The 11,883-nt window shown below is 43.5% G+C and overlaps 1 protein-coding gene across 1 annotated transcript; it reads left to right on the forward strand.

The window, feature by feature from the left end:
• Window positions 1-236: 236 nt before the first annotated feature.
• On the forward strand, window positions 237-10,795 carry ANKRD34B (ankyrin repeat domain 34B). The gene is made up of 5 exons (XM_059694216.1): window positions 237-465; window positions 1,335-1,456; window positions 3,164-3,246; window positions 6,572-6,653; window positions 7,927-10,795. Exon 5 carries the CDS (start codon window positions 7,950-7,952, stop codon window positions 9,459-9,461), a length of 1,512 nt encoding a protein of 503 aa, XP_059550199.1. The 5' UTR covers window positions 237-465; window positions 1,335-1,456; window positions 3,164-3,246; window positions 6,572-6,653; window positions 7,927-7,949; the 3' UTR covers window positions 9,462-10,795.
• The last annotated feature ends 1,088 nt before the right edge of the window (window positions 10,796-11,883 follow it).

Genomic DNA, 11,883 nt, shown 5'->3' on the forward strand with positions numbered 1-11,883 from the left:
TGCGGTCCGTTCTCTGGGCCAAATCGGCATGGCCAAAACCCAGGGACCAGTTTGAGTGGGGAGGGGGTTCTTCTGGCGACAGAAGGCGGAGCTTGGGAGGCCAGGCTTGAGTTCCCCCTCCCCCTCCCCACTCCCCGTTCCAATCGACCTTGACCCCGCAGCCCCCACCAGCAGCTCAGCCCCAGCGGGCGAGCCACTCCCAGCGGAAGCGCCGCGCGGCCAGGGCGTCTGGCGAGGCGCGCGCCTCCCGGCCCCCACTCCACCGCGTCGCGGCTCCGAGCCGCCGCCTGCCTTTTTCAGACGAACAGCGGCGGGGACCGGGTGGCACCTACCAGCATCTGCGACCTGAGCCGCCGAAGACCATAATCCAACAGGGTCGGCGCCCTAGGGTCACCTGCGCGGAGGGTCCTAGCAGAGCCCGGGAGGCGAGAGGCGGCGCCGCCGCGACTCGACAGCGCGTCCCAGGTCAGTGTGCGGCGCCCGCTCTGCAGGCTGCACTTGGGGAAACTTTGGTTTGCCGTGTGGGCTGCCGGGAGGAGAGCAATGAGGGCACGGCCCGGGGCCCCGCGGCCTCTGTGCACCGCGTCCAGAGCTTCCAGGCCCTGGGAGCCGCACCAACCGCGCACCCCGAGACCCGCGCCAATCGAGGGTCCCCGGGTCTCAGGGGCCTGTCCAGAGACTCAGCCCTGCCACCGCGGGCTTTGCGGCGGCCGGAGCTTGGACCCCGCCGGGATGCGGGTTTCGCCTGCTCTCTCCGCGCCGCGCCGGGAACCGGTGAGGCCGCCCGTGGCCGCGGGATGTCTGGGAGAATGCGGGTCGGCGCCCAGCCCGAGCGGCGCGCGTTCGGCCGCAGGAGCGTGCGGGGCGGAGGGGCGGACTTGGCGCGTCTCCGCAGGTGCCTGGGGCGCCGGGGCTGTGGGAGGTGCAGGCTGGGCGCGGAGGGCGAGCTGGGGGCTGCGGAGCTGTTTGCAGCCACTGGCTTCACAAACGCGAGCCACACAGGGGCGGGCAGCTGGGACTCGGCGCCTCTCGGGCGCGTACAGCTTTGGCACCTAAACCTTGGAATTCGTTATCAGAGAGCAGGGGTCCAGAGGTGCACCTGCCCCGGGATGGAGGCCATGGCTTCTCTCCTCGGGCATACCATTTCCTAAGGGAGGGCAGCGTCCTCCGGGAGGGCAGCTTGGGGACCCAACCGCAGAGGCTCTGTGCTGAACCCCATTTCGTAGATGGCCTGCCTGCTTAGCTCAGAGACCAGGCGACGAAACGCGCACCCCACCCCCATCTGTGTCCCGGCGCTGTCGCCCCAGTCACCTTCCTTTGCCCTTCTCCGACAGCACTTGGGGTTCGCTCCCACCGCACTCTGAAAAAAAACTGAAGGAGCTTGGTTCCCAGAGCCGGCTGGGTCTGTGGAGACGCTGCCAGAATCCTCAACAGCTTGGATCCCTGACAGTTGGAGGTATAGTTTTGCTGGTCTTATGTGTATGTTCTGGGGTGGGGGTGTAGCTGGCCCAAGGCCCAGAGGCTTGGGGGACAGCGAAGTAAGTTTGAGAAGACATTAGCCCTTTGGGGGTACATGTGGGAAATAGGGTGAACCTTACCAGTTACTCTTTCCCTTGAGCAGTTACTAAATATTTACTAGCTGGTGCCAGGGTAAAACACTCTTCCTGGCATGTCATGACATTTCCTGGGGCAATCTCGGATGCATTTTTTGTTCTGACACTGCTCCCTTTCCTTGCGTGGGGAAGAGACATATTTTGCTTGTGGCAGGCAGAGTTGCTTCATTCCAGGTGCAGCTGACCTCTGCATCCTGGCCTTGGGCTGTCTGCTGGGACTCTGAATTTTTGCAGCTCTCTCTGGGGAGGGCAGGGCAGGGCAGCACGCCTCCAGTCCTTGGTCCATCTAACTCAAGGCTGTACTCTTCTCTGGGCCTGTGGGCTCCCTCTACATCTAGGCTGTGGCAGCCATCCCTGCCCTACACTCCTGCAGGGGAGTTGAGCATCAGACCATTGGGAGGTGATGCCAGAGGCAGCCTGGTGGGATCCTGAGGCAGGGGTTGGTAGCACATAGGATGTGGGTGATGGGAAGAGGAATGAAGATTTTCTCCAAGTGTGCATAGATGGCACCCCCTATTGAATGTCTGGAAGTGGAGACTGGAGTCTTTTTAACAAACTCTTCATGTGACTCTTCTGCCCATTGGTTATAGGGACCTTGCCTGTCAGTGTCAGACCCCACCAGCCCAGAGGATTCTCATTTAGTGATGGGTGTTCAGAAACTGACATTTATTGAAGACCAGTCTATGAGGGTCTTTTAAATCCTCACAATGATCTACTATAAAGTAGATTTTATCCCCATTTTAGGGATGAGGAAACGGAGGCTCAGAGCATTAGCTTCCCAAGGGTGGGTAACTTGGGAAGAGACAAAGCCCAGACCTCTGATACACAGCCTGCTGCCTTCTCTAAGCTGGCTTTGTCCCCTTGTGGGCAGCACAAAGGCAGGGAGGGGCAAGCATTTGTTAATTTCCACCCCCTTGGTGCCCTCCCCCACCATGTCAGACAGCTGACATTATGAGAGGGAACACGAATCCTTTTTTGGGAGGTGGAGTAAGAGACTCAAAGGAAAATAATATTTCTCTCCAAATGAAAGGAAAACTGGAGGTGGCACAGGGAGAAAACACCACAGGAAAGGCCAAGCCTACCATTTCCAAGATGACTTTTAAAATGCTTCAGCCCATGTTGCACTGGGGAGTTAGACACCACACGAATCAGGCACTCACTCTGTGGGAAACTGGGGACATAAGATAAAGGACACAGGAACTTCTACATAAGCCCTCGGGTGCAGGCAAATAAGAGGAATGACTTTGGGAGAGCTCCCACCTTTCCCTTTGCAGCCTCCTCCCCTGCACAGAATGGGGGCCTGACCTGGTGCATGCCGATTCCCTTCCTATGCCAGCCATGCTTACAGGGCAGGCTGCATCCTGCAAACACAGAGGGTTGCCACGCATAGGACCCACTTTTACAGACTCATAATCAGTGAAATGTGATTAACTGAACAAACACTGTAGGGATGCCTTAAGGAATGAAAAAAAGCTAGACTCCAAATGGGAGAGAGGAGTGCAACAAATTATTGGTATTTACATAACTGAATAGCTTTGATTCCTTCGTAGGAACTGACAGCTGGCTGACAGAAAACGCATCCAGCGGGAGAAAAGGCATAAGTGAAGTATGAAATTTTGAATAATGTTTTCAGGTAACTTTCTATTTCCATGTAGAGTGGGTGTCTGGAGAGGCGAATGCAGTTATGGTTTGAATTGCTTCATTTATTGTCAGATGTTTTTAAAAGGGGTCATAATTCTAAGATCCAGTGTTTTTGACTTCTTTAGCCTGGCATCCAGTCTTCAGGTAGCAGGGCAGAAAGCTGGGGTGGGTGCACCATTCAGCCTGTAGACTCTCACTTTATCCCTCTGTTTTCAGCATGCTGCCATGAGGTTTAGAGCTTTTCTGATCAATCTGTTCAGAGAATAAACCTTTGTTTTCTTGCCTAAAAGAGTCTGCTACTTGAGGTGGGGTAGAGAACCTGGGGTCCATTTGTTCTGTTCCCAGACTTTGAGTGATCCTCTCATTTTCAGCCCTGCGCCTCATTGCCACTTGCTGTGTCACTTAGGGCCTCTGCGTCCTAAACTTCATGGGCTCTAGGGGTAAGCTGGTTCCCTGCTCATCTCCCTGGTAATTTCTGTTGCAGCCTCTGCAATGCGAAGGCAGTTTACCACGCCACCATTCCTGCTCTGTTTCCAAAGCTTGTTTGAAATTGCTCCCCTGATATGTGTCCTCCAGTTTTCTTTGTTCTTTAGGATATGTATTATTTTCATTTTTTAAAATAACAAAATTGTAATTTTAGTGGCATCTTGAGAATAGAGAGAGGACCAAATGAGTATAGTAAATACACCATAATGAATTGCAAGTGATTTTAAAGATGTTCTAATCCTATATAATAAAAGCCTAATATGCTAAGTGTCCAGTCATCCAGTTGTCCATTCAACCAAAGCGTAATATGCTAATGATATGCTAAGGCTGCTCCACTGCTCACTATGACGTGCACTGACCACCAGGGGGAAGGCACTATGACCGGTAGGTTAGTTTGCTGCTGGGGTCCCACCGATTGGGACTGAGCGAGACTGGCTGGATACACCCTGGAGCCCTCCCGTGATTCCTGCCCAGCTGGCCAACCTCCCACGTCCCTCCCCGGCCCCGATCATGCACCAGTGGGGTCCCTCGACCTGGCCTGCTCCCTCTCACAATCCGGGACCCCTCGGGGATGTTGGAGAGCCTGTTTTGGCCAGGCTGAGTTCATGCACCAGGCCTCTAGTTTTAAAATAAAAAGCAATTTAGCCCCAGCCAGTGTGGCTCAGTTCGTTGAGCATTGTCCCGTGCACTGAAGGGTCACTGGTTCAATTCCCAGTCAGGGCATATGCCCAGGTTGCCTGTTCCGTCACTGGTGGGGATGCATGTGGAAGGCAACTGATTGATGTTTCACTCACATCAATGTTTCTCTCTTTCCTTCTCCTTTCCTCTCTCTCTAAAATCAATAAAGACATTTTTTAAAAAGACAATTTATCCAGCTGTTTAACAATTAAAATCTTATAATAATGTTGAAGTTATTGCACTAGAAAATTATAAAGAAAATATGCTTATTTTCTTTATAAGTACCTATTTTCTTTATAAGTACCTGTTTTCCCTAAAAGTTTCATTCCATATTTTGGTAAATACCATGTATGTTTAGGGAACATTATTTGCACATCCTAAAAAAAACCATTGTAAATATTTTACCTGTTATTTAAGTAGGCTGTGGATTAGGGACATGGTAAAAATAAAAGAAGGCTAAATTCTGGGATCAAATTTTTTAAAAAGAAGAGTGCAGTGATAGGAAGGCACAACAAGAAAGTCTTTTTGTAGATATTGATTTCACCAGGGGATGAATGTTATCTGATTACCTTTCCACAGATGAGGAGCCCAAGGCTCTGAGGCTGAGAGACTTGAGCAGGGCATTCAGTTAGTAAGTAGGAGAGTCAGGATAAAAATCTGGGTCTGTCTAACCCCCAAACATTCTCTAGCTGAACTGTTATCTGTTGGGAAGGCAAAACTGAACTTGGGGATCATTTATAAGCTAGGTTATAACCAAGGGTCTGACTGAATGTGAAGATGATGTCAGCACCTAATGTTCAGTGAGGGTTTCACAGGTTGGGGTAGGAGGCAAGGCCATTTCTGAACTAGGAGAACTGTGGGTGAAAGAAGTGGTCTTGTCACACACAGGTAGGACTTACCTCTAGGAAGAGCAAATAAGTCAAACTTCATTGTCAGCGTTTTTGCTGTGCAAATGGCTGGGGCAAGATAAAGGAACCAAGTGTGAAAGAGGATGAGGGTATAGATAAAGACAAGGGCATTATTCCAAAAAGGTACTGATTACCAATGAGACACTAGGAGACCAGCTATGTTCATATGTGGAGAAGAAAGTGTTTGACAACTTTTTCCTCTGAAAAATTTAATGTTTAAAGATTCTCAGAATTGTTCTACTAAATGTGAACAGTTTAAAAAAGTGATCAATCCAGGGGTTTTTTGGAAGGCAGCTATGCTCACCATAATACCACCGCCAACGCCAACAATCCAGGGGTTTTTTAATGAACAAAGAGTACTAGTAAGCCTCATGGAGTTGTTTTTGCTAGATAGTCCTCCCGTTCTTGGGGTAGAGAGTCTGCCTACGCCCACATGGCAGATAGATTCACTGGTTGCCAGGAGCTAGTGGTGGGACAGCTTCTCTGAGGCCCTGGAGCCCACAGCACCCTCCCTTTCCACAGGACTACGGTGCGGCACCCCAGCAGGCAGTACATTGCCAGCTCCCCTTCATCTCCCAGAACCTCCTGACGCCAGCTTTAAGGAAAGTTGTGACAGAAAGTAGTCAGAATTAGTGTTGTGGAGAACGGCTGTTACATGAGGCTAGGTGAAAAGGTTTAAAAATCCCAAAGTTTCTTATAAGACTATTTTAAAAAAAGAGTTATCAACTAAAGACCTTCTATGCATATATGCAGAACCCATGGATGCAGACAGTGCGGTGGTGAAGGCCTGGGTTGGGAGGAGCGGTGGGCTGGAGGAAGTCAATGAGGGATAAAGGGGGACATATGTAATACTTTCAACAATAAAGATTTTTTTTTTAATAAAGATTTTTTAAAAAGTTATAGACTAGAATGTGATGTAGACAAAAAAAGAAGTATTTTAAAAAAACCAATATTGGCCCCAATACTAAAAACTACATGAGAGTATAATATTAAAATGTGGTATCTGAGAACTTGTTCTCATTTGAGTATCTGTTTCTCAAATGCTGCTTTTGGTCAACAGTGTTTTTACATTATTGATACCATTTTCTTCTTGATCTGCAGTTACTAAGTGGTTTCTATGTTTAATATTATGTTCCAATCATTTCTCTAAATCCTGTTGCTTTAATCCTATTAAACACATTTGTAGTTTAAAAATGCTAAAAGAAGGTTTCTTTTGAATCACTGTCTCGCGTGAGCTCTTTTCAGATGCTTTGCATTCAGAATAGACCTCTGGGTTGGGACCCACGCTGTCAGCCAGTCCTAAAATTCCTAAGTTCCTGAGTTGCAGGTATGTCTGGCTCTGGAATAACTTCAGTAGATCATAAAGTAGATCACAGCATTCACTTTCATTGTGTTTATGTATTTGTATATTGAGTAGGTGTCCTCTGCTTAGCATCAAGAATGATACTAATGAGGAAGTTAGTAAGGATATTCTTTTGAATGCTGCCTTTCAGGAACATAGTAGCTGAAGCTCCTTGGATATCTAGGCATCAATGCTGTTGGTAATACCACAAAAACTGAACTATGTTGTAAAAACTAAGATGTGATAGACCCTTTGTAAAACGTAATTATGAAACATCCTATAGAAGCACTATGCTCTTGTTCTGTATACATGTTCCATTTTATAATAAATAGATGAGTAGTAGAATCATACAAAAGAACATGTGAAATATGTACTGTTTTAAAAAACAATAATAAAATGGACATCTATATCCATGCTGCACAGGGAGAGAAACAGAACATTACCTGAATCTTAAAATTCCCCAGGCCTCCCTCCCAGGTTTTATTGTTCTCTCTATACCCCACCCCCAAGAGATAACTTCCTCTTGATTTTGTTAATCACTCCTTTTTGCTTTTCTCTTCAGTTTCCCATTTGTGTATGATTCTTAAGTAAAGTAATTGTTTATGTTTGAAAAATTGGATGAATAAAGAAAGGTCAGTATTGCCAATAACATATGATGGAGCTTTCAGGAGATAAGCTGAAGTCTCTGGATCTTATTCACTTTTCCATAGAATCTTGTTGTTTCTTGGTTACATCATCTTATCCCTTTGGGGATAATGAGCTTTTGCAGTTTTCATTTTCCTGACTAATTAATATCTGTAACCTCCAAGTTGCTTTTATTCTGTTTGTTCTGGTCTCTCTATTTTTCATGTAAGAGGCCTTTTCTTTTGCTTTTTGTTTTGACTGTCTCATGATTAAAGGGCTTGGATTAAAAAGCTGATTATTAACTAATGTGGGATATTTCACATGTTCTTTTGTATGATACTACTTTTATTTATTGTAAGATGGAATATGTATACAATATTAGGTTGGTGTTACAGCATAAGTATTCAGTGAAGATTCTAAAAGTAAATTTTAGTTTGTAACTTCCTAAAGCTTGTTACTAGTCTAAAATTTTTTAATTTTGTAATTCCCTATTTTGTCCTGTACTTATTAATGACAATCTCATTTATGTCCTCTTTCTCCATACATATTTCAGAAATTGTATGCAAAAACATGAATATAAATGAGGACATTGATTTTGGCTAATCTTTTGGTCTTCATCTTCTTTGATAAGCAGGTATTGATTTCTGACTTTTGAAGATGGATGAAGGTGTAGAAATTTCAAGTGATGGAAATTCCCTGATAAAAGCAGTCCATCTGAGCCGGCTTCGCCTCACAAGACTCCTGCTAGAAGGCGGCGCCTACATCAATGAGAGCAATGACCGTGGGGAAACACCTTTAATGATCGCCTGTAAGACCAAACATGTGGATCACCAGAGTGTCAGTAAAGCCAAAATGGTTAAATACCTGTTAGAAAACAATGCCGATCCCAACATACAGGACAAGTCTGGGAAAACCGCTTTGATGCATGCTTGCTTAGAGAAAGCTGGCCCTGAAGTTGTTTCCTTGCTCCTACAGAGTGGGGCCGACCTCAGCTTGCAAGACCATTCCAGTTACTCAGCCCTGGTTTATGCTCTCAATTCAGAAGATAAAGAGACCCTGAAAGTTCTCCTTGGCGCTTGCAAGGCTAAAGGAAAAGAGGTCATTATCATAACAACAGCGAAATCGCCCTCTGGCAGGCACACTACCCAGCAGTACTTAAATATGCCTCCTTCGGATATAGCTGGGTGTCATTCCCAAGCCACCTGTGTCACTCCTTCAGAAATAGACATAAACACAGTCTCGATGCCACTTTCACATTCTTCTGAAACTGATATGAGAGTTTTTGGCTTTAATGATGTGGAGTTCTCGGGAAGCTGTGATGATTCCCGGGACTTGGGCTCTCCTGTGAGGAAGCCTGCTGTGGCCCTTAATGGGCCCAAGCCACCCTGGGTCAAGAGTGCCCCCTCATTAATGAACAGAGTGGCCTCTTTGCAAGAGGAGCTCCAGGATATTACCCCAGAGGAAGAATTATCCTACAAAACCAATGGGCTGGCACTTTCCAAGCGGTTCATCACTAGGCACCAAAGTATTGACATAAAAGACACGGCACATTTGCTAAGAGCCTTTGATCAGGCCAGCTCAAGAAAGACGTCATATGATGAAATGAATTATCAGTCCTGTTTTTCAGAAGGAAATCAGCAATGCATTGAAATCCCTATTGACCAGGACCCAGACTCTAACCAGACAGTATTTGCTTCCACCTTAAGAAGTATAGTTCAAAAAAGAAACTCAGGGGCAAACCACTACAGCTCCGATTCCCAGCTCTCAGCTGGTCTAATCCCTACAACTTCAGAAGATGGCAAAGCACTTACCGGAAAGAAAAAGATCCTCTCACCAACTCCTTCCTTGTTGTCAGGGTCCAAAGACTTGTTGGAGAATATCCCCCCAGGTCCCCTGAGCAGGAGGAACCATGCAGTGTTAGAAAGGCGTGGGTCAGGAGCCTTCCCTTCAGATCACAGTTTTCCCCAAACCAGACCAGGATTTCTGCCACCCTTAAATGTGAATCCTCACCCTCCCATCACAGATGTCAATGTCACCAAGATTCCCAGCCTTCTTTCTTGTGGTCAAAAAGTGCTTATGCCAACAGTACCTATTTTCCCTAAAAGTAAAAAAATGTTAAGGAGACAGTCATTGCAAACAGAACAAATTAAGCAGTTAGTAAATTTTTAAGAGATGGCTGGAAAACGTATTTTGTTCATATGTCTTTATCAGAGAAATATACAACTAGAGAACAAATCTCAAATGTTCATCCTTTTAAATACTGTAATTGGTTAGTCCATAATGGTTAGGGGGATCAGTATGTGTATCATACGAGACACTGTGGACACAAATACTCTATAGTTTCTGGTTAGGGAATTCTCTCAAAGTTACAAGTATTTTTCTCAAAAGTTAAAAGTATTTTTCTCTAAAGTATTCCCCCCCCCCCCTTTCCACTTTCTCTAAAAAGCAAAGGAAAAAATATGCTCCATTATTTGGGTGAGGATTAACTAAAAAAAAAAGTCTAAAAGAAAATACCCACAGCTTTTAAATGTTCTATAATCTATAAGCTTAAACTACAAAGAAAGGATGAACTGATTCTTTAAAAATGTTGCCCAGGCCGGTGTGGCTCAGTGGTTGAGCATCGACCTATAAACCAGGAGGTCATGGTTCCATTCCCAATCAGGGCACATGCCCAGGTTGCGGGCTCAATCCCCAGTGTGGGGTGTGCAGGAGGCAGCCAATCAATGATTCTTATTGATGTTTCTCTTCCTCTCTCTGAAATCAATAAAATATATATAATGTTGACTGCAGGTAGATGAAAATCTAGTTAAAATTTTAATGGTCAATCATTATAGTAGACAGAGAAACTAATGTTCCTGTTGTTAGCTTCATCAGTGTTAAATGATAGGTAAGTTTTACATGGTAGTAATAATCTATGCCAAGTGTTTATGTGCTGTTTTTTGCTTTGCTTTGTTTTTTTAAACATTTAAACAAAAATGTTATGGAATTCTTCATTTTCCATACCTTTAATTCCTGTTAATTTTTTTGAAGTTTATCCATACGTTCCCAATGAAAATATATTTTAAAGTTAAAAAACATTCCTCTTTACTTATTTTTGTCTTTCTAAAAACAATCCCAAAAATATCCCAAAAGTTTGAGGTTCATCACAAATAGAAACTAACTGCTTGCTTTATTTTATTTAAAAAAAAAAAAAGAAACCACCTGATTATTAGCTTAGGTGAGCTAAAGTTAAGAAAGTCAGTAGAAACTTAATTATAAAATGTACTAAATAGTCAATATTAAACAATGTCTTTATTTCTAATATATAATTATTAGACATTTCTATAATAAGGATGTATAAGGATAATTTCCTTAGTATGACATTCCAAAAATGTAGTATTGTATGACCTGTGAATACTGTGAATAATTTTTAACAAAATAAATGAAAACCATGCTACTATTATAAAATGACTACATTATCTATAAAATTTCAAAATATGGTGTTTATACAAAAAAATCTTTATTTCAATCTAGCGGTTTACAGCACAGAATAAATCAAACTATACAGAACCTGAGTGTATTAATTTGATGTTGTCATATACAACTTTCTTTGCTTTTTGTCAGTAAGGAGATCCTGACAATGGGCATCATGCTTTTCTTGGTAATTTGATATAAGCAAGTTATAATGTATATAGTAAGTATTTAATTTCTTGTGGCTTTTATTTGGGAAAAAACCTGGAGATGTTCCATTTAATGTTTTGAAGAACATTAATATTAATTATACTAGAAATATATTTTTATTCAGAACATAGAATTGTACCTGGTGTTTATAGGCAGCTAAATCCTTTTTTGCAAGTTCTAATATTGAGAAAAGTGCTTCGCTTTAAGTTGTAAGGATACAGACTGGAAAGTATGTAAATAGATTAGTTCATAAACAAAATGGTATCAATAAAGTTTTAAAATGTTATTTTAATTATCAGTTTTTTATTTATCTCAAATACTAATGATAAATATTTCAACATAATCTCAAGAGAAGCTGTGCCACACGTTACTTTGAGTAAATAGAAAACTATGAAAGAAAAACTGTTGTTTCTATTCTCATCCCAATATAAATATATATATACATATTTAGTAGGATTAAAACTTTGTTGACCACATTTAGAAGAATTTGTAGTCCTCTATCAATCCCAAGAACCCTTAGGAGCTGAGGTTGTGTGAGCCTGATTGTAAAACCATCCTATGGGATTTTTCATTCGATTAAGTAGAATATATCACTGGCATCCCAATGGAAAGTCACAGATGTTTGCAACAGGAATCAGATATGTATGTAGAAATACTCAGGGTATCTGAGTGTGAAGAATGAAGTTATGAAGAATTAGGTTTTGAAATTCTAGGAGCAGAACAAAGGCATGAACTAAGGTGGTGCTGGTGAGAAACTTGAAAATCAAATGATATATTACCAGGATTAAAATTCCAAGAGTATTTTGCTCACTATAGAGAAGATACTATGATTGAAACAATGAATACAAAGATATGCATAGCAGTCAGCATGCTCCCAACAATATGGAAATTCTAGGTCCATCCAATTTAATTTATTCAGTAAGTGGATTCG

The sequence above is a fragment of the Myotis daubentonii genome, chromosome 4 (assembly GCF_963259705.1).
Source record: "Myotis daubentonii chromosome 4, mMyoDau2.1, whole genome shotgun sequence".
NCBI lineage: Eukaryota > Metazoa > Chordata > Mammalia > Chiroptera > Vespertilionidae > Myotis > Myotis daubentonii.

Bases quoted from the DNA above. Each gene is read 5' to 3' on its own strand.
- ANKRD34B (XM_059694216.1), top strand. From the start codon at position 7,950: ATGGATGAAGGTGTAGAAATTTCAAGTGATGGAAATTCCCTGATAAAA.